Source organism: Mustelus asterias, unplaced genomic scaffold, assembly GCF_964213995.1.
Source record: "Mustelus asterias unplaced genomic scaffold, sMusAst1.hap1.1 HAP1_SCAFFOLD_44, whole genome shotgun sequence".
Taxonomy (NCBI): Eukaryota; Metazoa; Chordata; class Chondrichthyes; order Carcharhiniformes; family Triakidae; genus Mustelus; species Mustelus asterias.
Window position 1 is genome coordinate 2,585,356 of NW_027590121.1, and position 27,710 is coordinate 2,613,065.

A 27,710-nucleotide genomic window follows, 5' to 3' on the forward strand; every position below is an offset into this window, starting at 1 on the left:
GCTGTTCCCATTAGCTGATGGGACAAGGATGAGGGGGACACAGATTTAAGGGTTTGGGTCAGAGATGTAGGTAGGTGGGCGGGGGGGGGGGGGGGGGGGGGGGGCGGGATGTGAGGAAGAATATTTTGATGCAGCGAATGGTAATGACCTGGAACTCGCTGCCTACGAGGGTGGAGGAAGTGGAGACAATAAACAATTACAAAGGAAATTGGATGAGGATCTGGGGGAGCTTAAAACAGAAATGCTGACTAAATATCTCTGAACTTCCTCACACCCTGTCACTCTGATCCTTGTGAAATTTGAAAACAGGGTTTTAGCAGCAAGGATCAAAGAGCATCAGCCCACTGGAGGCAAAATCGTGCGACCGGTTGACCATCTGTGAGAATGAACAAAACGCAGTCCTGGACGTATTTGAGAGCTGAATTGTCACAGCAGAATCCAACCCCTGTAATCACTTGTGAACTCGCTGGTGTCTCAGCAGGCTGGATGAAACTCTGAATCCCTTCTCACACACAGAGCAGGTGAATGGCCTCTCCCCGGTGTGAACTCGCTGGTGTGTCCGCAGGGTGGATGAATCTCTGTTTTCCTTCCCACATTGAGTGCAGCAGAATGGTCTCTCCCCAGTATGAACTCGCTGATGTGTTTGCAGGGCATATAAATCATTGAATCCCTTCCCACATTGAGAGCAGGTGAATGGCCTCACCCCGGTGTGAACTCGCTGATGTACCTGCAGGCTAGATAGCCGAGTGAACTCCTTCTCACATACAGAGCAGGTGAACGGTCTCTCCCCAGTGTGAACTCGCTGGTGTGACTGCAGGCTGGATAATTGAGTGTATCCCTTCCCACATACAGTGCAGGTGAATGGCCTCTCCCCAGTGTGAACTCGCTGGTGTGCCTGTAGGGTGGATGCATGAGCGAATGCCTTCCCACACTGAGAGCAGGTGAACGGCCTCTGCCCAGTGTGAATTCGTGCGTGTCTCTGCAGGGTGGATACAATACTGAATCCCATCCCACACCAAGGGCAAGTGAATGGCCTCTCTCCAGTGTGAATGCGCCGATGAGCTTCGAGATATGATGGGAATCTGTATCTCTTCCCACAGTCTCCACATTTCCACCGTTTCTCCATGGTGCGGGTGTCCTTGTGACTCTCCAGGTTAAACAATCAGTTAAATCTCACACAGAACACGGGTACAGTCTCTCCCGCTGTGAATGCTGCGATGTATTTTCAGGCTGTGTAACTGGTTAAAGTTCTTTCCACACACAGTGCACTGGAACACTCTCACTCGGCTGTGTGTGTCTCAGTGCATTTCCAGTCACACTGATGTTTAAAATCTTCTGAAGCTGATAGACCGGGCAAACATTTCTCCTTCTAGATTCAGAGCCTGATGATATTCAGGTCCCAAGGAATCGAGTCACTCTGTCAGATCCAGATCTGACATTTTAGATTTCTGTCTGTGATTTCTCCTCATCTAATATCCTGTAATTCAATTTAAGAAAAACATCACAATTCAGTACATGATCAAAATTCAAATCAGTCAATTCTAGTTTCTATGGAACATTCTTTAAAGACACAGTCATGGAGCATTAAACTTGCCGAGCAGGGCTTCTCGTATCAGCACACAGGCAGCTGCTTTGTGAGACTGCCAGCAGTACAGACAAGTCAGAGATAAGGGTATACTGAGAAGAGGGATTCATTATGATGGCTCAGGGATGGCTGGTAAGATGGAGGAATTCTCTGATTCTCGTCAACATTCTTTCCTCTCTCATTCCCCAAAATCTGTGAATCTCCATCCCACACACTCTCCCTCCATTCTCACTCTGCTGTATCTAATATTCACCCTCCCAATTCTCCTGAAGGTGCTGATTGAGGCTGATTGACAGATCCATGCTCACTGCTTCCTGTCTTGGACATAGAGAGCTCAGAATCTCCATGCAGGCTGCCAGACAGATATATGTCTATCTGACTGGACTAACAATGTGTGGAATGTACAGACTGGATTCACTTCCTTTCCCTTCAGTCGCCAGGACCCAATGAACTGCACGCTAGACTTTTAAAAGTGGTTCCTGGAGAGATAATGGAGATTTTTGTTGAAATGTTTCTTAACTTGCTAGATTCCGGGAGAGTATCAGAAGATTGGAAATCAGCCAATGTGATTCCCTCGGTCAAAAAGGGAGAAGGCAGGGAACTATAGGCCAGTTAATTTAACATCTATTATTGGCAAGAAGCTGGAGTCAATAATCAAAGAGGAAATAGCTAATCATTTAGGAAAGCTGAATATAATCAAACTAAGGCAACATGGTTCTCGGAAAGATAAATCATGTTCAACAAATTTGCTCGATTTCTTTGAGAATGCAAGAGGAAGAGTAGATCGAGTTCAATCTGTAGATGTAGTGTATTTAGATAGGGTGGTACGGCGGCACAGTGGTTAGCACTGTTGCTTCACAGCGCGAGGGATGCAGCTTCAATTTCGGCCTTGGGTGACAGTCTGTGTGGAATTTGCACATTCTCCCCGTGTCTGAGTAGGTTTCCTTCGGGTGCTCTGGTTTCTTCTACATTCCAAAGATATGCAAGTTAGGTTGATTGGCTATGCTAAATTGACCCTTCATGTTCTAAAATGTGTAGATTCGGGGGATTGTGGGGTAAAAATGTGGGGTTGAGATAGGGCCTCGGAAAGATGCTCTGTTGGAAAGTTGGTGCAGGCTCGATGGGCCAAATGACCCCCTTCTGCAATCTAGGGGTTCTATGATTTCCAAAAGGCATTTGACAAGGCGCCACATAAGAGGCTGGTGCATAAAGTAAAGGTCCATGGAATTGGTGCAAGTGTGTTAGCATGGATTGAAAACTGGCCGTCACATAGAAAACAGAGAGTTGGAATAAATGGGTCATTTTCAGAGTGGAAAGATGTAACTAGTGGAGTACCACTTGGATCAGTTCTTGGCCTGCAATTCATGATTCAATTAATGACCTGGAGGAAGGAACAGAATGTAAGGTTTCCAAATGATTCAAAGATAGGTGGAAGGACATGTTGTGATGAGGATATTTTGATTCTGCAGTGGGATATAGATAGATTGTGATGAAAACCTGGCAAATGAAGTTTAATGTGGGGAAGTGGGAGGTCATGTAGAAATCAAAAGGGAGATTATCTACATGGAACGGCACTGCAGGTGAGTGAAGTACAGAGGGATCTGGATGTTCTTGCACATGAATCACAAAATGCTAGCAGGCAGGTCCCACAACAGATAAGAAGAAAAATGGAATTTTGACCTTTATTGCAAAGGTGTTGGAGTTTAAAAACAGGGGGGTTGTGTTGGTGAGGCCTCACCTGGAATACTGCGTAGTTTTGATTTTACTTAAACAAGGATACAGTAACATTGGATGTTGTCCAAAGGAGATTCATCAGACAAATTCCTGGGTGAGAGGGTTGTCCTATCAAGAGAGAATAAATTGTCTAGGTCTGTATTCCTTGAAGCTTTGAAGACAAAGAGGTGACTTTATTGAAATATTAGATCCTGAGGGGGGCTTGACAGGATAGACGGTGAGATATTTTTACAAGTGCGGAAGTCTCGAACAAGCTAAATGGTCGGTCATTTAAAACTGAGGTGCACAGAAATTTCTTCCCCCAGAGGGTGGTGAATCTCTGGAATTCTCTCCCCCACAGGTGGAGGCTAGACCACGATAAGTATTTAAAGTGGAGGTGGATAAATAGTTGATAGATTGAGGAGAGGGCTATGGGAAAAGGCACACAAAAGGAGTTGAAGCCGGCACAGATCAGCCAGAAGGGCCTGGTGGCCACTCCTGCTTCTATTTCTCGTGATCAGTTGCTGCAAGTCAACAGTTTCCCCCCAGAATGAAAAAAGGAATGGAAGGGGGGAGTAAAGAAAGTGTTTTACTCACAGATGTTGGAGAGACAGGAGGAAGTTTGAGTCTGTCTGAAGCTCAATCTTCATTCAGAGAGAGAGCAGCAGTTAGTTTTGCTGGGCAGGAATGAGCAGCTGAACAAGCTCATTGTCCACTTCCGCATTCAGACAATGGAGGAGCGTTGATTGGCTGGAGGCTGGAGTCCTTCCGGTCCTCCAGGATGCCCATTGGCCAGAGCCTGTGAGAGGCAGGACCGGAGCAGAGTCCTTCCGGTCCTCCAGAGTTCCCATTGGTCAATCCCCCGCAGACAGACAATGAGGGGCGGAGCCCCACGTGGGGGTGGGCGGGACTTTGCCCTCCAGCCGCGCTGAGCTGTTGTCCAAGGGGAAAGGCTGGAAGACCCGGACAGACAATGGTCAGTGCGCCGGCTTTGTCCGGGCCCCGCCCCACACCCGCACATGCGCATTTACCCTAAAAACTCGCACATGCGCATTTTTGATTCACTGTCTAGCTCTGGCCAATGAGAAGAGTTGGAGGACCGGAAGGCCTCAGGTTTCCCAGCCAATCGGAGCGTGGCTTTTTTGCGTGAATGAAGATAGGGCATCAGACAGACTGAAACTTCCTCCTGTTCCAACATCTGTGAGTAAAACACTTTGTTTTCTCCACCTTTCCATTTCTTTTCTCATTCTGGGGGAAATTGGGGACTTGCAGCAACTGAAGGGAAAGGAAGTGAATCCAGGGAGGCTGCAGACTCTGGAAAGGTTGGCCCAGGTCTCTCTCTGTTAAAGACATTGACATCCTTTGCTCCCTCAGCTTGACACATTGATTTGTCTGGCTCAAAGGTCCCTTTCCTAATGTTCACAATTAAAGGGCTGGTTTCCCCAGGAAATATCTGACATTTAAGGGGACTGTAAATTAATATAGATTAGAGATATGTTCAGTATTGTCATATGGCAAGATTAGACATGTATGGTTCTGCAGTAATGTACATTTATTATTATTTCTAATCTGTAATATCGTACGGTCGTGTGACATTAGTGTTTCTTTACGAATTTTTTAATCTCAAAATCATGATCCTGCTGTTGTAAATAAACCTTTCAGTTTTTTTTACATTATGGCACCGGCTTGTCTACAAAGAGTCCTTTATTTGCTCCTTAAGTGGCTTATATAGAGGTTGTTTGTTTTTACTTTGGGATTTGTGGATAAAAAACTGGTTGCAGGTCAGGTGACAGAAGTTCTTTCATTTTCACTTCTGAGATGCAGTTTAGTTTTAGAAGGGGCATCACGCTGAAAAGAGACGTCTCTCTCGCTTTCTCTCCCCTGTTTTATTTGGAAATTCCGTTGGTTATCTGAAAGCAAGGTCTTGCCTTCCTGAAGAAAATATTCTGCTGTTGATGGGTTAGGCATTATCTTGGTTGTTTTGTTTTGTTTGTAATTGCTAAAAGTTCTTGCTAATTTTCTTACGAAACATGTTAACTATATTCTTAAGTAAACTTTGTGAAAAGGTGGGTCATTTGAATCATACCTGAAGTGAAACATTTCATGCCAAATTCAAGATGTAAAACGTATGATTCAGGCCGGTTCCATAAAACATTTTGGAGTTTCTAACCTGAGCCCTAACATGTAGCTACGGGATATATTTCCAGTAATAGAGTCATTACAGCACAGAAGGAGTCCATTGGACCATTTGGGTCAATGCCGACTTTCTGTCAGTGTCGAGTGGATCCCATTCTGCAGCACCTCCAATTTCATTTCCAAGTTATTGATCATCTCTGCTTGGACACCCTCACAAGTAGTTCAAGATCATGATCAATTGTAGCCCCCTGTATCTTAGCCAACTGAAACAATTCTATCCATTAAACATATTTTTAGGCCCGTAATAGAGACATATATCTGTCTGGCCGCCTGCATGGAGATTTTCAGCTCTCTGTGTCCAGGGCAGGAAGCAGTGAGCATGGATCTGTCAATCAGCCTCAATCAGCACCTTCAGGAGAATTGGGAGGGTGAATATTAGATACAGCAGAGTGAGAATGGAGGGAGAGTGTGTGGGATGGAGATTCACAGCTTTTGGGGAATGAGAGAGGAAACAATGTTCCATAGAAACTAGAATTGTCTGTTCTGAATTTCTAATCTGTGCTGACTGTGATGACTTTTGTAAACTCCTTTCACAGAATATGAGGTGGTGAGGATTGACAGACAGAAATCTCGAACAAATGTCATGTCAAATTCTGACAGTCATTCAGTTCATCTGGACGTGAATACCATCGGCCTTTCAATCTAAAAGGAGAAATATTTTTCTGTTCTGTCTGCTTCAGACTTTCTTTTTGCATAAATGTGACTGGAAAAATGCCGTGACACACATATACCCGAGTGAGAGTGTTCCAGTGCACTGACTGTGGAAAGAGCTTTAAACAGTTACACAGCCTGAAAATACATCGCAGCATCCACAGTGGGGAGAGACTGTACCCGTGTTCTGTGTGAGATTGAACTAATAGTTTAACCTGGAGAGTCACAAGGACACCCGCACCATGGAGAAACTGTGGAAATGTGGGGACTGTGGGAAGGGATTCAATTACCCATCTCTGCTAGAAACTCATCGCCGCAGCCACACTGGGGAGAGACCATTCACCTGCTCTGATTGTGGGAAAGGGTTTACTCAGTTATCCAGCCTGCAGATACACCAGCGAGTTCACACTGGGGAGAGGCCGTTCACCTGCTCTCAGTGTGGGGAAGGATTCACTCAGTTATCCCACCTGCAGAGACACCAGCGAGTTCACACTGGGGAGAGACCGTTCACCTGCTCTCAGTGTGGGAAGGGATTCAGTCAGTTATCCAACCTGCAGACACACCAGCGAGTTCACACTGGGGAGAAACCGTTCACCTGCTCTCAATGTGGGGAGGGATTCACTCGGTCATCCCACCTGCGAGTTCACACTGGGGAGAAGCCATTCACCTGCTCTCAGTGTGGGAAGGGTTTCAGAGCTTCATCTGCCCTGCTGAGGCACCAACAAGTTCACGAGTGATTCCAGGGTTGGATTCTGCTGTTATTGTTTCTGCTCTCAATTACATCCAGGACTGCATTTTGTTCATTCTCAGGTAATGAACCTGGATGAATGTATCTAATTTCTATGTGATGACCCTAGTGATTGTAAGTAAGTTCAGAATACCTGGTTACTCAAATTCCTGAGCTGTACACCCCACCTACTGAGATATAGAAAAATAATGTTCAGCAGAATGGGGAAAGCTCCGTGCTGTCAATGGTTGGATCATTCCTTTTGAGGTTCACATTGCTATGAAACTAGTTTTATAGCAGGAAGACACAACTCCTCCACACATCACAGACAGGCTGCTGAGTCAGTGACCTTCCTTTCTCAAAATAGGTGGCAAAGCTGTTCCTCCAATTTGCGACTCTGTCTCTGCAGATGTAGCAACATCGGGAGAGACAGAATCTGTGATTGGAGGAGATGGTCCTCATAGTTTCTGTCTCTCCCATGTACAGGGTGATTTTTCTTCCAGTAGTTCCACCCATGACAGAATTTCCACGGCCCTTTTGAGGGTGAATTCACCCTCCACAGCCATGTATTTTGAATCCTGGTTCTGAAATATTCTCACTCTGGGCTTAAGGCTTCCTGGCGTCATACACAGATTTAGATCTTACCACCGAACAGTGCCAGAAGACTGGAAGATAGCAAATGTTGTCCCTTTGTTCATGAAGGGGAGTAGGGACAACCCTGGTAATTATAGACCAGTGAGCCTTACTTCTGTTGTGGGCAAAGTTTTGGAAAGGATTATAAGAGATAGGATTTATAATCACCGAGAAAGGAATAATTTGATTAGGGATAGTCAGCACGGTTTTGTGAAGGGTAGGTCGTGCCTCACAAACCTTATTGAGTTCTTTGAGAAGGTGACCAAAGAGGTGTTTGAGGGTAAAGCGGTTGATGTGGTGTATATGGATTTCAGCAAAGCATTTGATAATGTTCCCCATGGTAAGCTTTTGCAGAAAATACAGACACAGGGGATTGAGGGTGATTTAGTGGTTTGGATCAGGAATTGGCTAGCTGTAAGAAAACAAAGGTGGTTGATGGGAAATATTCATTCTGGAGTTCAGTTACTCGTGGTGTACCGCAAGGATCTGTTTTGGGGCCACTGCTGTTTGTCATTTTTATTAATGACCTGGATGAGGGCGTGGAAGGATGGATTAGTAAATTTGCGGATGACACTAAAGTCGGTGGAGTTGTAGACAGTGTGGAGGGAAGTGGCAGGTTACAGAGGGACATAGATAAGCCCCTCCATACCAGGCAACATCCTGGTAAACCTCCTCTGTACTCTCTCCAAAGCCTCCACGTCCTTCTGGTAGTGTGGCGACCAGAACTGGACGCAGTATTCCAAATGCGGCCGAACCAACGTTCTATACATCTGCAACATCAGACCCCAACTTTTATACTCTATGCCCCGTCCTATAAAGGCAAGCATGCCATATGCCTTCTTCACCACCTTCTCCACCTGTGACGTCACCTTCAAGGATCTGGACTTGCACACCCAGGTCCCTCTGCATATCTACACCCTTTATGGTTCTGCCATTTATCGTATAGCTTCTCCTTACATTATTTCTACCAAAATGCATCACTTCGCATTTATCAGGATTGAACTCCATCTGCCATTTCTTTGCCCAAATTTCCAGCCTATCTATATCCTTCTGTAGCCTCTGACAATGTTCCTCACTATCTGCAAGTCCTGCCAATTTTGTGTCATCCACAAACTTACTAATCACCCCAGTTACACCTTCTTCCAGATCGTTTATATAAATCACAAACAGCAGAGGTCCCAATACAGAGCCCTGCGGAACACCACTAGTCACAGGCCTCCAGCCGGAAAAAGACCCTCTGTCTTCTGTGACCAAACCAGTTCTCCACCCATCTAGCCGCCTCCCCCTTTATCCCATGAGATCCAACCCTTTTCACCAGCCTACCATGAGGGACTTTGTCAAACGCTTTACTAAAGTCCATATAGACGACATCCACGGCCCTTCCCTCGTCAACCATTCTGGTCACTTCTTCAAAAAACTCCACCAGGTTAGTGAGGCATGACCTCCCTCTCACAAAACCATGCTGACTATCGTTAATGAGTTTATTCCTTTCTAAATGCGCATACATCCTATCTCTAAGAATCTTCTCCAACAACTTCCCCACGACGGACGTCAAGCTCACCGGCCTATAATTACCCGGGTTATCCTTCCTACCCTTCTTAAATAACGGGACCACATTAGCTATCCTCCAATCCTCTGGGACCTCACCTGCGTCCAGTGACGAGACAAACAACCCCAAGTTATCCAGCCTAACATTGGAACTATAATTCCTCATCCCTGGAACCACTTTGATAAATCTCCTCTGCACCTGGTCAAGGAGCCTCACATCCTCCATAATGTGTGGTGATCACTGGTTTGCACAGACCCAGGTATTCTGTGTTCCTGTCTGTGATCTCATCACATACTTACAATTGCACAGTGACATCACCCCTGCTCCCCGGGGATTTGCTCAACTGGGAGATTTTTCTCTGACTCCAGTGCTTCTGATATCTTTCCAGCTGCAGGCTCCAGCAGGAGATTTTAATATTAAAATCAGTTAAATTCTTTCAGAGGTGAGTGTTTGTGACCATTCACGGGCGCGGGTTCTCGTCATAAACCAGGTGTTCGCCTCCATGCTGTGGTCCCGGCTGGTCCCTTTGACCCCTCCCCCTGGCTTTGTAGCCAATATCCAGAGAACCCTCCTGCGGTTCTTCTGGGACAATCGACTGCACTGGGTCCCTGCCGTGGTTCTGCATCTCCCACTTGGGGAGGGCGAACAAGGTCTGGTGTGCCTCCGCACTCAGATAGCGACCTTCCGCCTCCAGGCCCTGCAGAGGTACCTTTACGTTGAGCCCCCTCCACGATGGTGTGCCATGGCGACGTATTTCTTCCGCCAGTGGCACGGCCTGAGTTATGACGTGCAGCTCCTGCATATCGAACTGGGGCGTGCTTCGACCACCCTGCAGGAGTTGCCCGTCTTTTACCAGGACCTCCTCACTGTCTGGAACACGGTCGACTCGCGACGCAGCTCCCCCCCGTCAGGAGTAGCGGCTCTCATGCGAGAGCCGCTGCTCAGGAATCCGCTCCTCCAGCCGTATAACTTCAGGTGGGTGGGGAGAGGAGTGCTGTGGACGCCGGGGTGACCAGAATCGGGGACGTGCTGAGCACGCGGGGGTGTCCAAAGCCAAAGCCATCCAAGACCTTAGGACGGTCATGCTCGACCCCAAAAGTGCTCGCGGTCTTGAGGCGGCACATGCTTGCGGTGGAATCCCGCCCGAGCGTTCCCCTGTTCGGGCGGAATTCCACATTGGCCCAAAACCTCAGCCCCCCTCCCTGGGTGAGGTGCCCCACAGCCTGAGCCGCCCCGCGGAAATGTCCTCCGTGCCTTTTTCTACCGCGCGGAGGCGTTTCCTGTGCGGGCTGCTGCTGCACACCTTCCACTACCGCCTCCTCGCCTGTTGCCCGGATACACCTTGGCGGGCCTTGTTGCTGCCGGGCGGTGGAGGTCCCTCTACGGAGGGATCTCCCCCAATGACATCGGGGACCTGGGGTGGAGGGTGATGCATGCAGCAGTGCCGCACAACCGTAGGATTCACTGGTTCACGGGCTCCGAAGACTGCCCTTTCTGCGGCCTTGTGGAGTCCGTGGACCATGTCTATGTTGTGTGTCTTAGGCTGCACTCCCTTTATGTTTTTCTAAAGAACCTTTTATTGATGTTTTGTTTGCACTTCAGTCCCACGCTCCTGATCTACGGACACCTGGTGCGGAGAGGGGAGGGTCGGGATGGCGACCTCCTCGTGAACCTGCTCCTGGGCCTGGCGAAACGCGCCATTTACCGGTCCAGGCAGCGGGCGATCGAGGGGGCCGTCCATCCTGACTGTCTTCCCCTCTACCGCGGCTACGTTCGCGGCCAGGTGTCCCTGGAGAGGGAGCATGCGATGTCCACGGGCGAGGTTGACGCTTTCCGCGCCCGCTGGGCACCGCAGGGGTTGGGGTGCGTTATTGACCCTAATAATCACGTTTTAATTTGATGTTTTTAAGTTTCCTTTGTACTTTGATTTCTGTTCGGGCTGTTCCCCCTCCTTTTGGGGAGCTGCCCCTTTTACTTTGTCCTGATTTAACTTGAGTTTGTTTATTTGGTTTGACTTTAAAAGAGGCCAACATCTGTGAGTAAAACACTTTCTTTTCTCCCCCTTTCCATTTCTTTTCTCATTCGGGGGGAAATTGGGGACTTGCAGCAACTGAAGGGAAAGGAAGTGAATCCAGTCGGTATGTTCCACACATTGTTAGTCCAGTCAGATAGACATATATCTGTCTGGCTGCCTGCATGGAGATTTCCAGCTCTGTGTCCAGGACAGGAAGCAGTGAGCATGGATCTGTCAATCAGCCTCAATCAGCACCTTGAGGAGAATTGGGAGGGTGAATATTAGATACAGCAGAGTGAGAATGGAGGGAGAGTGTGTGGGATGGAGATTTATGGCTTTTGGGGAATGATGTCATGTGAGTGCACCTTGAAAAAAAATTTTTTTTTTAAAATCATGCCGCTTATAGATTGAGCGATGTCATTACGGGGTGGAGCTAAGCTGTGGCAGTCAGGTGATGGGGCTTTCAGTTTCGTTTGTGGCAGTAAGGTGATCGGAGTTTTTTCCTTTAGGCTTTTAGTTTTGTTTTGGAAAGCAGTTTCGCAGCAAGCTAAGAAGCAGTCTCTTTGCCTGTATTTTCCCTTTGTTTGGTTCTGCCTTAAAGAAACTGTGTTTTAGGGAAACAGATTTGACTACAGTCACTTCTGAGTTTCTTCCCAAGGGATTTTCAGCATTCAACCCAGGAGGCTGGATACCTGTAACAAGTGGGCATTAACCTATGCTGTAGTGTGCTTATTAGGAGTGTTTTGTGTATTGGATGGTGGCTTTGGTTAGAACACGTTAGAGATATTCCTTAAGCGTTGTACCTTATCGTGGTTGTTGTGTTTCTTGTTTGCAATTACTAAAAGTTCTCGCTAATTGTCTTGCTGTGCATGTCAACAATATTCTTAATTAAACTTTGTTTTCAATAAAAGCTCCTCGAGGGTCAGTTGAATCACACCTGAAGTGAAACCTCTCATGCTCATCCTCGCCAAATTCAACGTAAAATGTTACAGGTCAGGCGAGCTTCATAGAACACCTCGAAGTATCCGACCTGACTTTCAACAATGAAAAAAGAATTTTCCATAGAAAGTAAAATAGTCTGTTCTGAATTTCTCTCCTGCACCGACAATGATGACTTTTGTAAATTCCTTTTACAGGATATCAGAGGGTGAGGATTTACAGATAGAAATCTCAAACTTTTCCTGAAGATCACCTGAAGATCTGACAGTCACTCAATTCACTGGGACATGTATATAATCGACCTTTGAATCCAAAAGTAGAAAACTTCTCTGTTCTGTCTGCTTCAGAAGATTTTAAACATCAGTGTGACCAGAAAAACACCAAGACACACACACACCGGAGTGAGAGTGTTCCAGTGCACTGAGTGTGGAAAGAGCTTTAACCAGGAGAGTCACAAGGACACCCGCACCATGGAGAAACCATGGAAATGTGGGGACTGTGGGAAGGGATTCAGGTTTCCATCTGAGCTGGAAACTCATCAACGCAGTCACACTGGGGAGAAACTATTCACCTGTTCTGTGTGTGGGAAGGGATTCACTCAGTTACCCGGTCTGCTGAGTCACAATCTCACTCACACCAATGAGAGACCCTTTAAATGCTCTGATTGTGGGAGTGACTTCAAAAGCTCACAGGATCTGATGTCCCACCAGCGCATTCACACTGAGGAGAGACCGTTCAGCTGCTCTCACTGCACAAAGAGATTTAAATGGTCATCCAGCCTGTGGAGACACCAGCGAGTTCACACTGGGGAGAAGCCATTCACCTGCTCTGTGTGTGAGAAGAGATTCACTCAGTTATCTGACCTGCGGATACACCAGCGGGTTCACACTGGAGAGAGGCCGTTCACTTGCTCTGACTGTGGGAAAGGATTCACTCACTCAACCATTCTGTGGAGACACCAGCGAGTTCACACCGGGGAGAAACCGTTCACCTGCTGTGTGTGTGGGAAGGGATTCACTACTTCATCCAACCTGCTGACACACAAAGTCACTCACAGCAATGAGAGACCCTTTAAATGTTCTGACTGTGGAAGTGGCTTCAAAAGTGCTGCAGATCTGATGATTCACCAGCGCATTCACACTGAGGAGAGACCGTTCAGCTGCTCTCACTGCACAAAGAGATTTAAATGGTCATCCACCCTGAGGACACACCAGCGGGTTCACACTGGGGAGAAGCCAATCACCTGCTCTGTGTGTGAGAAGAGATTCACTCAGTTATCTGACCTGCGGATACACCAGCGAGTTCACACTGGAGAGAGGCCGTACAACTGCTCTGTGTGTGGGAAGGGATTCACTCAGTTATCCAACCTGCAGAGACACCAGCGAGGTCACACTGGAGAGAGGCCATTCACTTGCTCTGACTGTGGGAAAAGATTCACTCACTCAACCATTCTGCAGACACACCAGCGAGTTCACACCAGGGAGAGACCGTTCACCTGCTCTGACTGTGGGAAAGGATTCACTCAGTTATGCAGCCTGAAGAGACACCAGCGAATTCACACTGGGGAGAGGCCCTTCACCTGCACTGTGTGTGACAAGGGATTCAGACATTCAAATGCCCTGAAGAGACACCAGCGAATTCACACAGGGGAGAGACCGTTCACCTGCACTGTGTGTGACAAGGGATTCAGACATTCAAATGCCCTGAAGAGACACCAGCGAGTTCACACAGGGGAGAGACCGTTCACCTGCTCTCAGTGTGGGAAGGGATTCAGTACATCATCCAGCCTGCGGAGACACCAGCGAGTTCACAAGTGATGACCAGGGTTGGGTTCTGCTGTTATTGCTGCTGTTAATCACATCCTGGACTGAACCATCTTCATTCTGACAATTGGTGAAGTGGGAGGGTGTTGGGGAAAGGAAAAAAATCCTAGTAGGTTAGAGAAGATTTTAAACCATTAGGCATTTAAGACACTGACTGAACGACCAGCATTGAGTTAAATGACTCTAAATCAGACTCAGAAGCTAACAAGGGAATAGTTCACACACATGTGAATGCAGTAAGAGATTTAAAACAAGTGATTATGATTTAAACGCATCTTTTGATATTTTAAATGTATTGACTGTATTTTTATAGAGTGATTGAGTGCTTTAGCCAAGAGCAAGTTGCCGCCGGGCCTGATGGTCTGGGGACTTTCAGACAGAGCCACATTCCTAGGAAACATTGAAACCTCAGAATGTGCAAGTTCTTATTAACGGGAATTGTGAGCAGTCAGGTTCTCAGGGCTGCTTATGAACAGAGTTATTCTCTATCTGGATAAGACAATGCCTTCTCAGACATGAGAACGTGCATCAGTCTGATATGGCCGGTGACATGGAGGAAAATAGTGGGAAGATTAACTTTGACCTTAACGTCTGGCATTGCTAAGCAGTAGAGGAAGTTGAGTCACCAACAGGGGAGGCAGCATCTGGATTCCACGGACCAATGAAATCCCATCATGTCAGAGGGTAAAATGCAATTGTCTAAAGTATGTGACAGATGTTATTAATGATTTAAGTATATTGAAGATTGATTCAAAGCTAATGAAAGGCAGGACAATTTGATAAGAAAAATGTATAATTGATCTATCTTAAACTGGAGTTTATTGGAGATGTCAGGCTGCTGTATCTCTGGAGGGGCCGAGGGCTCTTCGATAATCTCTCCCTGAGCTTTGCTGGTCAAATAAATCTTTAAACTGGGAAACTGGCTTTCGTGAGTCTTTGTATTGGCTGAAGTTTCAGCGATACCCGGCCACCTGGTAAACCCCGCTAACAGAGGGCCGGAGGGTTTCTTTCTGCTGGATTGGCCCATCACGTGACTTTGCTTCCAGTGGGCTGATGCTCTTTGAGCCTGGGAGAGCGCATTGCCACTGAAATAATCCACAAAAGCTGATGAGGGACATTTATTTTATCCTGGATAGTAAATAGTGATTTTCCTACCCCTGCAGGTAGATCTAAACTAAATGCAGAAAGAACTGCAGATCTGGCAGCATCTGTGGAGAGTGAAACAGAGTTAATGTTTCACTATTATTCAAAATTAAGAGAGGGAGAAATGTAATGGGTTTGGTGCTGGTGGGAAAGGGGGGAGAGTCATGTGGATGGACAATGCACGTCTACAACAATGATTTTTGATGCCCATAATGACAGTATTAGCTTTTAAAAGCAAAGGTGACTGAGAATTAAGCATGCTGGGATTTTTGGTCAACTTATAATTAAAAACAAATGCAGGCTGCAGAGTTACTGTAAGTCATGGCCTGGTCTGGGAACTGTGACCTGCAGCTTCCTGTGTTGACCAAATGTGGGGAGTTGTTTATTTTGAGGTTGACCTGATGGCACCAAGTTTTATGGAGGTGATGTGAGCTACATGTTATCGACACAAAGCATAACAGAGTTGTTTACAAGAAATTTCATTGGCTGTTCAAGCCATGTGATTGGTTTCTGGTTACACCATTGGCTGGGCACGAGAGAATCGTCTGGAAAGTTGAAACAATTTGTAGATAAAAGATGTGCAGTTCTTTGTCTGTAGTGCTAACTCGAGAGATCAACCATCACAAGAAGAAGACCACTCTGAAGAACATCGTCAGAGGCTAAAAGGACAGATTCCACATCAGGAACGGACTTCATTCTAACCAGGTAGTGTCTATTTTCAGTTAAATAATTAGAGTTAATGTTCAGTAAAGAGTTGAAGTGTTGCAACGGTTTTAAGTTTGAGTTGGAATCTAAAGTGTTAAATAAAGGAAGATTGTTAAGAGAATTAAAGTTGACTCCTGTCCTTGTTGTCACATTAAACTGGAATGCTTGAAAGCGTTTGAATTCGTCGCCAAATAATGGCCAGGTAGAACAAAAGGGAAAATCAGGGATTGGTTGGAGTGCAGGTGAGATCAGATAGCAAAGAAGTCAAAAAAGGGAGAGGTGAAAGTTGCATGAAATAAACAAATCATTGGTCCAGAGTAATTGTTAATGGCAGAATAAAGGACAGCTCTGTCTGGAAGCAAAAAAACATGAAGACAAGATGCAGACTGGCACTCAGCAAAAAACAACAAATCAAAATGGAGGAGAGAGTTCAGGGTGTGAAGTTGTTGAACTCAATGCTGAGTCCAGAAGGCTGTAAAGTGCCTCATCGGAAGATGAGGGGCTGTTTGTCCAGCTTGTGTTGGGCTTCTCCGGAACATTGCAGCAGGCCGAGGACAGAAATGTGAGCGTGAGAGCAAGGTGGTGAATTCTAATGGCAAGCGGAAGGTCAGGGTGATGCTTGTGGACTGAGCGGAGGTGTTCCACAAAGAGGGCAGGGAACTGGCTACAGATGAATTAAAGAGAAACCATTTGGGTCCAGAACATTGTGAACATCCTTTTACTCTGGTTGTCTTTGATTCACAAGTCATTTTCTGTTTGTTTTAACCATGTTCTGTTTCATTGATAAACTTTTATCAGTAAATTTTGATTTTTCTGGACTTTTCCTGATGAGATTGATGCACTTTAGGGAAAGTGGGTGAGAGGGGTTGGCAGGCTCTTTAACAGAAAGTGACTCCCTCTAAGGTAATTGGCAAAGGAGCCAGAAGGGGAGATGAGATTTTATTTTATTTTTTGACACAGCGAGTTGTTCTGATCTGCCTGAAAGCAGATTCAATAGAATCTTTCCAAAGGGTAAAGACTTGAAAGGGAAGAATTTGCAGAGCTGTGGGGAAAGAACAGAGCAGTTGGATGAATCAGCGAGTCCTTTCAAAGAGTTGGCAGGGACAAGATGGGCTGAACGGTCTCCTCCTGCAGACTGTCAATCTCAGCCTCCTGCTTTTGTGCAGGTTAAAAGGGACAGATTTCAGTGCAGCCTCTTTCCTGTATATGTATTTAAAGAGACGGGTTTCTCTTTAGTTCTGAGTGACCGATATAATTGGTTGGAGGCCCATTTCCCAGTCAGTCCTCCAGCACCTTCCTGTCTCTCTATTAGTGCGACACCCAGGGCAGTTTCCCAACTGGGGCGCAGGCCCCGTTATTCTCTGCTAAATTCAGCCCTCAGCTCCGTCGCCTGGCTGTCATTAACACGAGCGATAGAAAGACAGAAAGGTGCCCCCGGCTCAAATGGGAAGTCGAAACGTGTGGCTTTAAATGAACTGTTAGAATTTCTGTGACATTCAGTAATTTAAGAAAATGAATTCTAAACCCAGTGAATAAATTAAAGAATCACATGACAAAACTTCAAGTTTTTTGACGTTTACTCCAAACAAACTCCAAAGATGTGCGGTTAGGTTGATTGGCCAGGTTAAAAATTGCCCCTTAGAGTCCTGGGATGTGTAGGTTAGAGGGATTAGCGGGTAAATATGTGGGGGTAGGGCCTGGGTGGGATTGTGGTCGGTGCAGACTCGATGGGCCGGATGACCTCCTTCTGCACTGTAGGGTTTCTATGATTTCTATGATTTCTTTCTATGGTTTCTAACTGGAAGCAACAATGAGTAAACACCGTTCTTTGTAGGGAACATTGCCCTTACACTGTAAAATTGAACTTTGCCCTTTTATTCTTAACACAATCAAATATCCCACTCAACAGGTATGTTTTACTGTCTCCAAAATTCTCCAAAAACCAGTCCAAAGTGATTCTTCACTCCCCGAGGGTTTATTTCCTTTTCCAGTCTGGCAACCTTTAATCCCAGAACTATCTTTCACAGTGATGGTTCTCCTGGACATTTTCCCACTAACACAAGCAAGGCGAATCTTCCAGCCTTGTTTCACAATTCTCAGGAATTTGTGACTAACATTCGACATCGGAGCAGAAGTTGGCCATTTGGCCCTTTGAGTCTGCTCCAACATTTATTTTGATCATGGCTGATCTTTTTGTGTTAAGTTCCTCATATTCTAGTTCTACACCCGATATTTTTGATTCCCTTACCCAACAAGAATTGGTATGAAAGCAAAATTCTGCTGTTGCGGGAATCTGAAACAAAAACAGAAAATGCTGGACAATCTCAGCAAGTCTGACAACATCTGCAGAGAGATAATAGAGACAACATTTCAAGTCAGGATGACCCTTTGTCAGAGCTGAAGACAAGGAAAGTCGGACAAAATTCATATTGTAAGAGTCAAGAATTGGGAAGCAATCTATTAAACCTCCTCTGAACCACTTTCAATGCATTTGTATCATTTCTTAAATAGGAGACGAAGCTGCACCCAGTATTCAAGATGCAGTCTCAGCAACGCCCTATATAACTGAACTACGATGTGGAGATGCCGGCGTTGGACTGGGGTAAACACAGTAAGAAGTTTAACAACACCAGGTTAAAGTCCAACAGGTTTATTTGGTAGCAAAAGCCACACAAGCTTTCGGAGCTCCAAGCCCCTTCTTCAGGTGAGTGGAAATTCTGTTCACAAACAGAGCATATAAAGACACAGACTCAATTTACAGAATAATGGTCGGAATGCGAATACTTACAACTAATCAAGTCTTTAAGAAACAAAACAATGTGAGTGGAGAGAGCATCAAAACAGGCTAAAAAGATGTGTATTGTCTCCAGACAAGACAGCCAGTGAAACTCTGTGGGGGTTACAAATAGTGTGACATGAACCCAATATCCCGGTTGAGGCCGTCCTCGTGTGTGCGGAACTTGGCTATCAGTTTCTGCTCAGCGACTCTGCGCCGTCGTGTGTCGCGAAGGCCGCCTTGGAGAACGCTTACCCGAATATCAGAGGCCGAATGCCCGTGACCGCTGAAGTGCTCCCCAACAGGAAGAGAACAGTCTTGCCTGGTGATTATTGAGCGGTGTTCATTCATCCGTTGTCGCGGCGTCTGCATGGTTTCCCCAATGTACCATGCCTCGGGACATCCTTTCTTGCAGCGTATCAGGTAGACAACGTTGGCCGAGTTGCAAGAGTATGTACCGTGTACCTGGTGGATGGTGTCCTCACGTGAGATGATGGCATCTGTGTCGATGATCCGGCACGTCTTGCAGAGGTTGCTGTGGCAGGGTTGTGTGGTGTCATGGTCACTGTTCTACTGAAGGCTGGGTAGTTTGCTGCGGACAATGGTCTGTTTGAGGTTGTGTGGTTGTTTGAAGGCAAGAAGTGGGGGTGTGGGGATGGCCTTGGTGAGATGTTCGTCTTCGTCAATGACATGTTGAAGGCTCCGGAGGAGATGCCGTAGCTTCTCCGCTCCGGGGAAGTACTGGACAACGAAGGGTACTCTGTCCACTGTGTCCCGTGTTTGTCTTCTGAGGAGGTCGGTGCGGTTTTTCGCTGTGGCGCGTTGGAACTGTTGATCAATGAGTTGAGCGCCATATCCTGTTCTTATGAGGGCATCTTTCAGCGTCTGGAGGTGTCTGTTGCGATCCTCCTCATCTGAGCAGATCCTGTGTATACGGAGGGCTTGTCCGTAGGGGATGGCTTCTTTAACGTGTTTAGGGTGGAAGCTGGAGAAGTGGAGCATCGTGAGGTTATCTGTGGGCTTGCGGTACAGTGAGGTGCTGAGGTGACCGTCCTTAATGGAGATGCGTGTGTCCAAGAATGCAACCGATTCCGGAGAGTAATCTATGGTGAGTCTGATGGTGGGATGGAACTTGTTGATGTCATCATATAGTTGTTTCAGTGATTGCTCACCATGAGTCCAAAGGAAGAAAATGTCATCGATGTATCTAGTGTATAGCATCAGTTGAAGGTCCCGTGCGGTGAAGAAGTCTTGTTCGAACCTGTGCATGAAGATGTTGGCATATTGAGGTGCGAATTTGGTCCCCATGGCTGTTCCATGTGTCTGGATGAAGAACTGGTTGTTGAAGGTGAAGATATTGTGGTCCAGGATGAAGTGGATGAGATGTAAAATTGCATCTGGAAACTGGCAGTTGTCGGCGTTGAGTACTGAGGCTGTTGCAGCAATGCCATCGTCATGGGGGATGCTGGTGTAGAGTGCCGAGACATCCATTGTGACGAGGAGCGCTCCTGGTTCAACTGCTCCATGTGCGCTGAGTTTCTGTAGGAATTCCGTTGTGTCGCGACAAAAGCTGGGGGTTCTTTGTACAATGGGTTTCAGGATGCCCTCGACATAGCCGGAGAGGTTCTCGCACCGCTCGACAATCACCAGGCAAGACTGTTCTCTTCCTGTTGGGGAGCACTTCAGCGGTCACGGGCATTCGGCCTCTGATATTCGGATAAGCGTTCTCCAAGGCGGCCTTCGCGACACACAACGGCGCAGAGTCGCTGAACAGAAACTGATAGCCAAGTTCCACACACACGAGGACGGCCTCAACCGGGATATTGGGTTCATGTCACACTATTTGTAACCCCCACAGAGTTTCACTGGCTGTCTTGTCTGGAGACAATACACATCTTTTTAGCCTGTTTTGATGCTCTCTCCACTCACGTTGTTTTGTTTCTTAAAGACTTGATTAGTTGTAAGTATTTGCATTCCAACCATTATTCATGTAAATTGAGTCTGTGTCTTTATCTGCTCTGTTTGTGAACAGAATTCCCACTCACCTGAAGAAGGGGCTTGGAGCTCCGAAAGCTTGTGTGGCTTTTGCTACCAAATAAACCTGTTGGACTTTAACCTGGTGTTGTTAAACTTCTAACTGAACTACAACATCTTTACTCCTGTGTTCAATTTAACCTGGTGTTGTTAAAACGCTTACTGTGTTTACCCCAGTCCAACGCCGGCATCTCCACATCATAACTGAAGTACAACATCTTTACTCCTATGTTCAATTTCTCTCATAATAAAGGATAGCATTCCATTTGTCAGTTCTTTGATTTATTTGTACTAAGATTTATGGGGGTTCTCTTGTTTACAATAACCTCCCCAATCGTAAATCACACCAGGTTCCAGTGTCTTAACCATATGGCAAGAAAGAATACTTTAAATGGTGAATTCAGAAAGTTTATTAACCATTAAAAATGTAACAAGTCAGAAAGATAAAAAGCAGAGTGTCGATTAACAGTTAATAGAGAAAGTTTAACATTAACAATTGAACAGACTTCTCTCTATCCCTCTCAGACCAGGACATGAAGTGACGGCTCTGAAAACGTGGATAACTTGTAAAACCAACAGCTCTCAACACCTCTCTGTAAACATCTCTCCCTCCACCTCTCTCTACCAAATTACCTTCTCAAGATCACTTTTTTATGCTTTAAAAATGTCAAAAGCCCATCTTAGCCAATTCCCATAAATCTTCAATTATGAACTAAAATAGACACGAGTTTTCGGGCGATTTAAAAACAAATGAACTGTCGGCTGAAAGGGTTAACTTTTCTACAGAACCTAAAGGGGCGGGGAGTGAGCAGAAAAAACTTGGCACACAATTACATCACTTTACACAAGTTTAAAACAAAACAAATGATTTTAAACTTCATCTATTAATTTTTTTTGTTATATTCCTCAACCTATTTAATTTGATCAGTTTTTGTTGGGGATGGGTAACTTCTGTTCTTTATAAACTGATTCACTCGTTTTGTTTATTCTACATGGGCTCGGAGAATCAGAACCCAGACTTTATCATCCTTATCCTTTTTCTCCCTTTGCCACCACTCCCTCTGTTTTGCGGGAGGATCGTGGGGATTCCAATCAGAACTAATCATTTTATCATAAAAGTAAAATACTGCGGATGCTGGAATCTGAAACAAAAAGAGAAAATGCTGGAAAATCTCAGCAGGTCTGACAGCATCTGTGGAGAGAGAATAGAGCCAATGTTTCGAATCTGGATGACCCTTTATAAGAGCTCTCGAAAGGTTGGCTCTATTCTCTCATAATTTTAATCGATAAGTTTCTTGTTCTTAGTTTCCAAATGGCAGGTAAGACCTGTCCGGTCCCCACTCTGATTTTTCACTGGCCATGCTTGGGTAAGATTATAACCATTAGAATCTACTCTCAGAGGTCTGCTTTTCAGTCCAGTGCTACTTGGAGTATACCGTCACTTCACCAACTATCAGGTCACAAGTCCCTCACAGTTCTTATCACAAATTTATGATAAAATAATTTAAACATGCCTGAGAACACTTCTTAACTTCTTAGTCAGCTACCTACCCCCGTTTGTTGATTAGTCAGACCCCATTTTTACAGATTCCAGGTTTCTCAGCCGCTGAACACCAGCTGTTCCTGCAATAATCTCATAGAATCTCTACAGTGCAGAAGGAGGCCATTCGGCCCATCAAGTCTGCACCAACCACAATCCCACCAACGCTATCTCCATTACCCCATTCATTTACGCTAGCTAGTCCCCCTGACACAAAGGGGCAATTTAGCATGGCCAATCCACCTAACCTGCACTTCTTTGTACTGTGCGAGGAAACCGGAGCACCCGGAGGAAACCTACACAGACACTTGAAGAATGTGCAAACTCTACACAGACAGTGACCCAAGGTGGGAATCAAACCCGGGTCCCTGGTGCTGTGAGCCAGCAGTGCTAACGACTGTACCACCGTGCCGCCCCAGTTTAATTTCAGCTCATTCTGAGTAAATATTCTCACCAGGTCCTCTGTTGGAGCCCTGCGAAGCAGCTTTAATAGTCCGTGATTGCAGAAACTGAGCAGTCACAGGAATGTGGTCAAGATAGTCCAGTCCCACAATGCCTCACATTCAATCTGCTGTCCTTCAATTATAACAGAATATGTGGCTGTATGTAGCTGCCTCGGCCGTGGTCAACCCCAACACTGCCTTCCTGAACTGCTACAATGCCTGAGGTGTAAGTACACCCACAGTGCTGTTAGGGAGGGATTTCCAGCTACACATTCCAGACTTTCACTGGACTGTAGGTGGATATCAGATTGATATATTCCATTCAACCACTCCCAAGGTGAGTTATTCCAATTCCTTTATTGTCCAGGACAATATATTCTCAATATCTTTAAAACAGAAATTAAACATTCCCATTTGATTTCAGGTATTAACATATTCTGTTCGATTGATCTTTATTGTCAATGTCAGGCTGGGGTTGTTCCCCTTGGAGCAAAGGAGGTTGAAGGGAGATTTGGTAGAGGTGGACAAGATTCTGACAGGTTTAGATAAGGTGGACCAAGAAAAGCTGTTCCCATTCGCTGAAGGGACAAGGATGAGGAGGTCACAGATTTATGGTTTTGGGTCAGAGATGCCGGAGGGGATGTGAGGAAGAATATTTTGATGCAGCGAATGGTAATGATCTGGAACTCGCTGCCTACGAGGGTGGAGGAAGTGGAGACAATAAACAATTACAAAGGAAATTGGATGGGCATTTGAGAGGGTTTCAAACAAAAATAGTGACTCTAAATCTCCCAACACCCTGTCACTCTGTGATCCGTGTGAAATCTGAAACCGGGGGTATTCGCAACAAGACTCAAAGAGCATCAGTCCACTGGAGGCAAAGTCATGAGACCGGGCAGTCCAGCAGAAAGAAACCCTCCGTCCCTCCCCAAAGACCAACTGTGAGAATGAACAAAATGCAGTCCTGGATGTAATTGAGAGCAGAAACAATAACAGCAGAATCCAACCCCTGGAATCACTCGTGAACTTGCTGGTGTCTCCGCAGCCGGGATGAAAGACTGAATCTTTTCTCACACACAGAGCAGCTGAATGGTCTCTCCCAAGTGTGAACTCGCTGGTGTATCCGCAGGTGGGAGGACCGAGTGAATCCCTTCCCACATTGAGAGCAGGTGAACGGCCTCTCCCCAGTGTGAACTCGCTGGTGTCTCAGCAGCCTGGATGAATCACAGAATCCCTTCCCACACTGACAGCAGGTGAATGGCCTCTCCCCAGTGTGAACTCGTTGGTGTATCTGCAGGCTGGATAATCGAGTAAATCCCTTCCCACACTGAGGGCAGGTGAACGGTCTCTCCCCAGTGTGAACTCGCTGGTGTGTCAGCAAGCTGGATGACTGAGTGAATCCCTTCCCACACTGAGAGCAGGTGAATGGCCTCTCCCCAGTGTGAACTCGCTGATGTATCTGCAGCTGGGATGACTGAGTGAATCCCTCCCCACATTGAGAGCAGGTGAATGGTCTCTCCCCAGTGTGAACTCGCTGGTGTATCTGCAGGTGGGATGACTGAGTGAATCCCTTCCCACACTGAGAGCAGGTGAATGGCCTCTCCCCAGTGTGAACTCGCTGGTGTCTCCGCAGGTGGGATGACAGAGTGAATCCCTTCCCACACTGAGAGCAGGTGAATGGCCTCTCTCCAGTGTGAACTCGCTGGTGTGCCCGCAGGTTGAATGACTGAGTGAATCCCTTCCCACACTGAGGGCAGGTGAATGGCCTCTCCCCAGTGTGAACTCGCTGGTGTGTCCGCAGGTTGGATAATCGGGTAAATCCCTTGCCACACTGAGAGCAGGTGAACGGTCTCTCCCCAGTGTGAACTCGCTGGTGTGCCTGCAGGCTGGATGACTGAGTGAATCCCTTCCCACACTGAGAGCAGGTGAATGGCCTCTCCCCAGTGTGAACTCGCTGATGTATCTGCAGCTGGGATGACTGAGTGAATCCCTCCCCACATTGAGAGCAGGTGAATGGCCTCTCCCCAGTGTGAACTCGCTGGTGTATCTGCAGGTGGGATGACTGAGTGAATCCCTCCCCACATTGAGAGCAGGTGAATGGCCTCTCCCCAGTGTGAACTCGCTGGTGTCTCCGCAGGTGGGATGAGTGAGTGAATCCCTTCCCACACTGAGAGCAGGTGAACGGTCTCTCCCCAGTGTGAACTCGCTGGTGTGACTGCAGGTTGAATGACCGAGTGAATCCCTTCCCACACTGAGAGCAGGTGAATGGCCTCTCCCCAATGTGGCTGCGCTGATGAGCTTCCAGCAGAGATGGGGCTCTGTACCTCTTCCCACAGTCCCCACATTTCGACGGTTTCTCCATGGTGTAGGTGTCCTTGCTGCTCTCTTTGGTGGACAATCAGTTGAAGCCTCGTCCACACACACAACACGTGTACAGTCTCTCCCCGCTGTGAATGGTGTGATATTTATTCAGGCTGTGTGACTGGTTAAAGCTCTTTAGTCAGTGCACTGGTAGACTCTCACTCAAGTGTGGCCGTGTGTTGGTGCTTTTCCAGTCACACTGATGTTTGAAATCTTTTCAAATCAACAGACTGTACAATCATTTCTCCTTCTAGATTCAAAGTCCGATGATATTCAGCTCCCAAGGAATATGACTCTGTCAGATCTCGACGTGATGTTTGAGATTTCGGCCTGTGATTCCTCTTTCAATATCCTATAAAACGAGTTTACAAAAGTCATCAGTGTCAGTACAGGATAGAAATTCAGAACAGACAATTCTAGTTTCTATGGAACATTCTTTCCTCTCTCATTCCCCAAAAAGCTGTGAATCTCCATCCCACACACTCTCCCTCCATTCTCACTCTGCTGTATCTAATATTCACCCACCCAATTCTCCTGAAGGTGCTGATTGAGGCTGATTGACAGATCCATGCTCACTGCTTCCTGTCCTGGACACAGAGACCAGAACAAATAGGAGCTGCAGTCGGCCATTTGGCTCATCGAGTCTTTTAAACTATTCAATGAGATAATTCGTTCATCTACCTCAGCATCATTCTCCCCACACTAAACCCATATCCCTTGATATCTTCAATATCTAGAAATCAATCAATCTCTCTCTTGAAAATAGTTGATGACTGAGGCTTCACTGTCCTCAGGGGTTGAGAATTCCAAAGCTTTCCCACATCCTTGAGTGAAGAAATCCCCCCACATCTTAGCTTTTGCTCCATCTTCTTGTCTGTTCCCCATAACCCTTGACACCATTGTCAGTCAAAGATCTGTCTAACTGGAATATATTCAATGATCCTCAGCCTCCACTGGTCCCTGTGGAAGAGAAATCCAAAAGACTAACAACCCTCTGAGGGAAGAGATGTCTGGAAATATATAACGTAGCTACAGTTCTATATTACAAGATATTCAGATCCCAAGGAATATGACTCTTTCTCGATGTGACGGTTGAGATTTTTGCCTGTGATTCCTCATTCAAAATCCTGTGAAATGAGTTTGCAAAAGTCATCACAGTCAGTATAGGATAGAAATTCAGAGCAGACAATTCTAGTTTCTATGGAATGTTGTTTCCTATTTCATTCCCAAAATGTTGTAACTCTCCATCCATATCTATGGATTCTATTTAAAAATGAAAGTGGATGGGCACTTGAAGGAAATAAACTTTCAGGAGAATGGGGATATCGAGTGGGAATGGGACTGGAATGTTATCCAGAGAGTCAGCATGGACTTGAGTTACCGAATGGATTCCTTCTGTGCTGTAATGACTTTATGACTGGAAATGTATAACATCGCTGCAGCATTATATTATAATGCAAGAAATAATAAATGTATTTTACTACAGAAACATAAATAATATATCTAATCTGGGTACCTTATAATAACACTCGACATATCTCTGTCCTATATTAATTTACTGTCCCCTTAAATGTCAGCCATCTCCTGGGGAAAGCTGCCCTTTAATGTGAACATGAGGAAAAAGACCATCCTTTTCGACAGACAAATAAATGTGTCAAGCTGAGGGAGCAAAGGATGTTCACCAGGCTGATTCAGGGAATCGCGGGACTGATGTATGAGGAGAGACTGACTGGGTTAGAATTGTTTTCATTGGAGTTCAGATGAATGAGGGGGGAATCTCAAAGAGACTTATAAAATTCTAAGGGTCGAGACAGGATAGATGCAGGGAGGATGTTCCCGATGGAGTCCAGAACCGGGGGTCACAGTCTGAGGATTCAGGGCAGACCATTTAGGACGGATTTGAGGAGACATTTCTTCACCCAAAGAATAGTGACCCTGTGGAATTTATTACCACAGGAAGTGTTTGATGCCAAAACATTGAATGTATTCAAGAGGCGGCTGGATAAAGCACTTGGAGCGAATGGGATCAAAGGTTATGGGGCAAAAGCAGGATTAGGCTATTGAGTTGGATGATTAGCCATGATTGTAATGAATGGCGGAGCAGGCTCGAAGGGCAAATGGCCTCCTCCTGCTCCTATCTTCTATGTTTCTATATCAATGTCTTTAAGAGAGAGAGAGACCTGGGCCAACCTTTCCAGAGTCTGCACCCTCCCTGGATTCACTTCCTTTCCCTTCAGTTGCTGCAAGTCCCCAATTTCCCCCAGAATGAGAAAAGAAATGGAAAGGGGGAGAAAAGAAAGTGTTTTACTCACAGATGTTGGCCTCTTTAAAGGAATGCAGTGCCAATTTGCAGATAGCACAGAAAGCCAGCAAAGGGGCCCTGCTGAAACCCGGGATTGAACCAGGGATCTTTAGATCTTCAGTCTAACGCTGTTAATTGCTTGCACTTAATTGAAACAGGAGGAAGTTTGAATCTGCCTGAAGCTCAATCGTCAATCACACAAGGCCCGCGCTCTGATTGGCTGGAGGACCAGAATCCTTCCGGTCCTCCAACTCTTCCCATTGGCCAGAGCTGGTGAGGAGCAGTGAATCAAAAGTGCGCATGTGTGGGTTTTTAGGAGGAATGCGCATGTGCGAGTGTGGGGCGGGGCCCGGGACAAAGCCGGCGCACTGACCACTGTCTGTCCGGATCTTCCAGCCTTTTCCAATGGACAACATCTCAGCGCGGCTGGAGGGCAAAGTCCCGCCCACCCCCACGAGGGGCTCCGCCCCTCATTGTCTGTCTGCAGGGGATTGACCAATGGGAACTCTGGAGGACCGGAAGGACTCTGGTTCAGCTGCTCATTCCTGCCCAGCAAAACTGCTGCTGCTCTCTGTC

The 27,710-nt window shown here is 46.3% G+C and overlaps 2 protein-coding genes across 2 annotated transcripts in view; one reads left to right on the plus strand and one right to left on the minus strand.

Annotated features, from left to right (window-relative positions):
* The window catches only part of LOC144483016 (uncharacterized), a 97,689-nt gene extending 81,412 nt beyond the window's left edge, over nucleotides 1-16,277 (plus strand). The window contains exon 2 of the mRNA XM_078201841.1: nucleotides 11,980-16,277. Coding sequence (XP_078057967.1) covers nucleotides 12,478-13,824 — 1,347 coding nt within the window. The 5' untranslated portion in view covers nucleotides 11,980-12,477 and the 3' untranslated portion in view covers nucleotides 13,825-16,277. The remainder of the gene's footprint in view (nucleotides 1-11,979) is intronic.
* Nucleotides 251-27,550, minus strand: LOC144482998 (uncharacterized). Its single transcript, XM_078201823.1, has 3 exons — nucleotides 27,508-27,550; nucleotides 23,499-24,856; nucleotides 251-1,135 (listed from the first exon to the last, which is right to left on the minus strand). Exons 1-3 carry the CDS (start codon nucleotides 27,548-27,550, stop codon nucleotides 452-454), a joined length of 2,085 nt encoding a protein of 694 aa, XP_078057949.1. The 3' UTR covers nucleotides 251-451.
* Between the last annotated feature and the right edge of the window lie 160 nt (nucleotides 27,551-27,710).

Bases quoted from the DNA above. Each gene is read 5' to 3' on its own strand.
- LOC144482998 (XM_078201823.1), bottom strand. From the start codon at position 27,550: ATGTTGTCCATTGGAAAAGGCTGGAAGATCCGGACAGACAGTG. The intron at 24,857-27,507 runs GTCAGTGCGCCG...TGTCCACCAAAG, and splicing joins GAAGATCCGGACAGACAGTG to AGAGCAGCAAGGACACCTAC. The intron at 1,136-23,498 runs GTTCACGAGTGA...AGTCACAAGGAC, and splicing joins GGCTGCGGAGACACCAGCAA to ACCCGCACCATGGAGAAACG.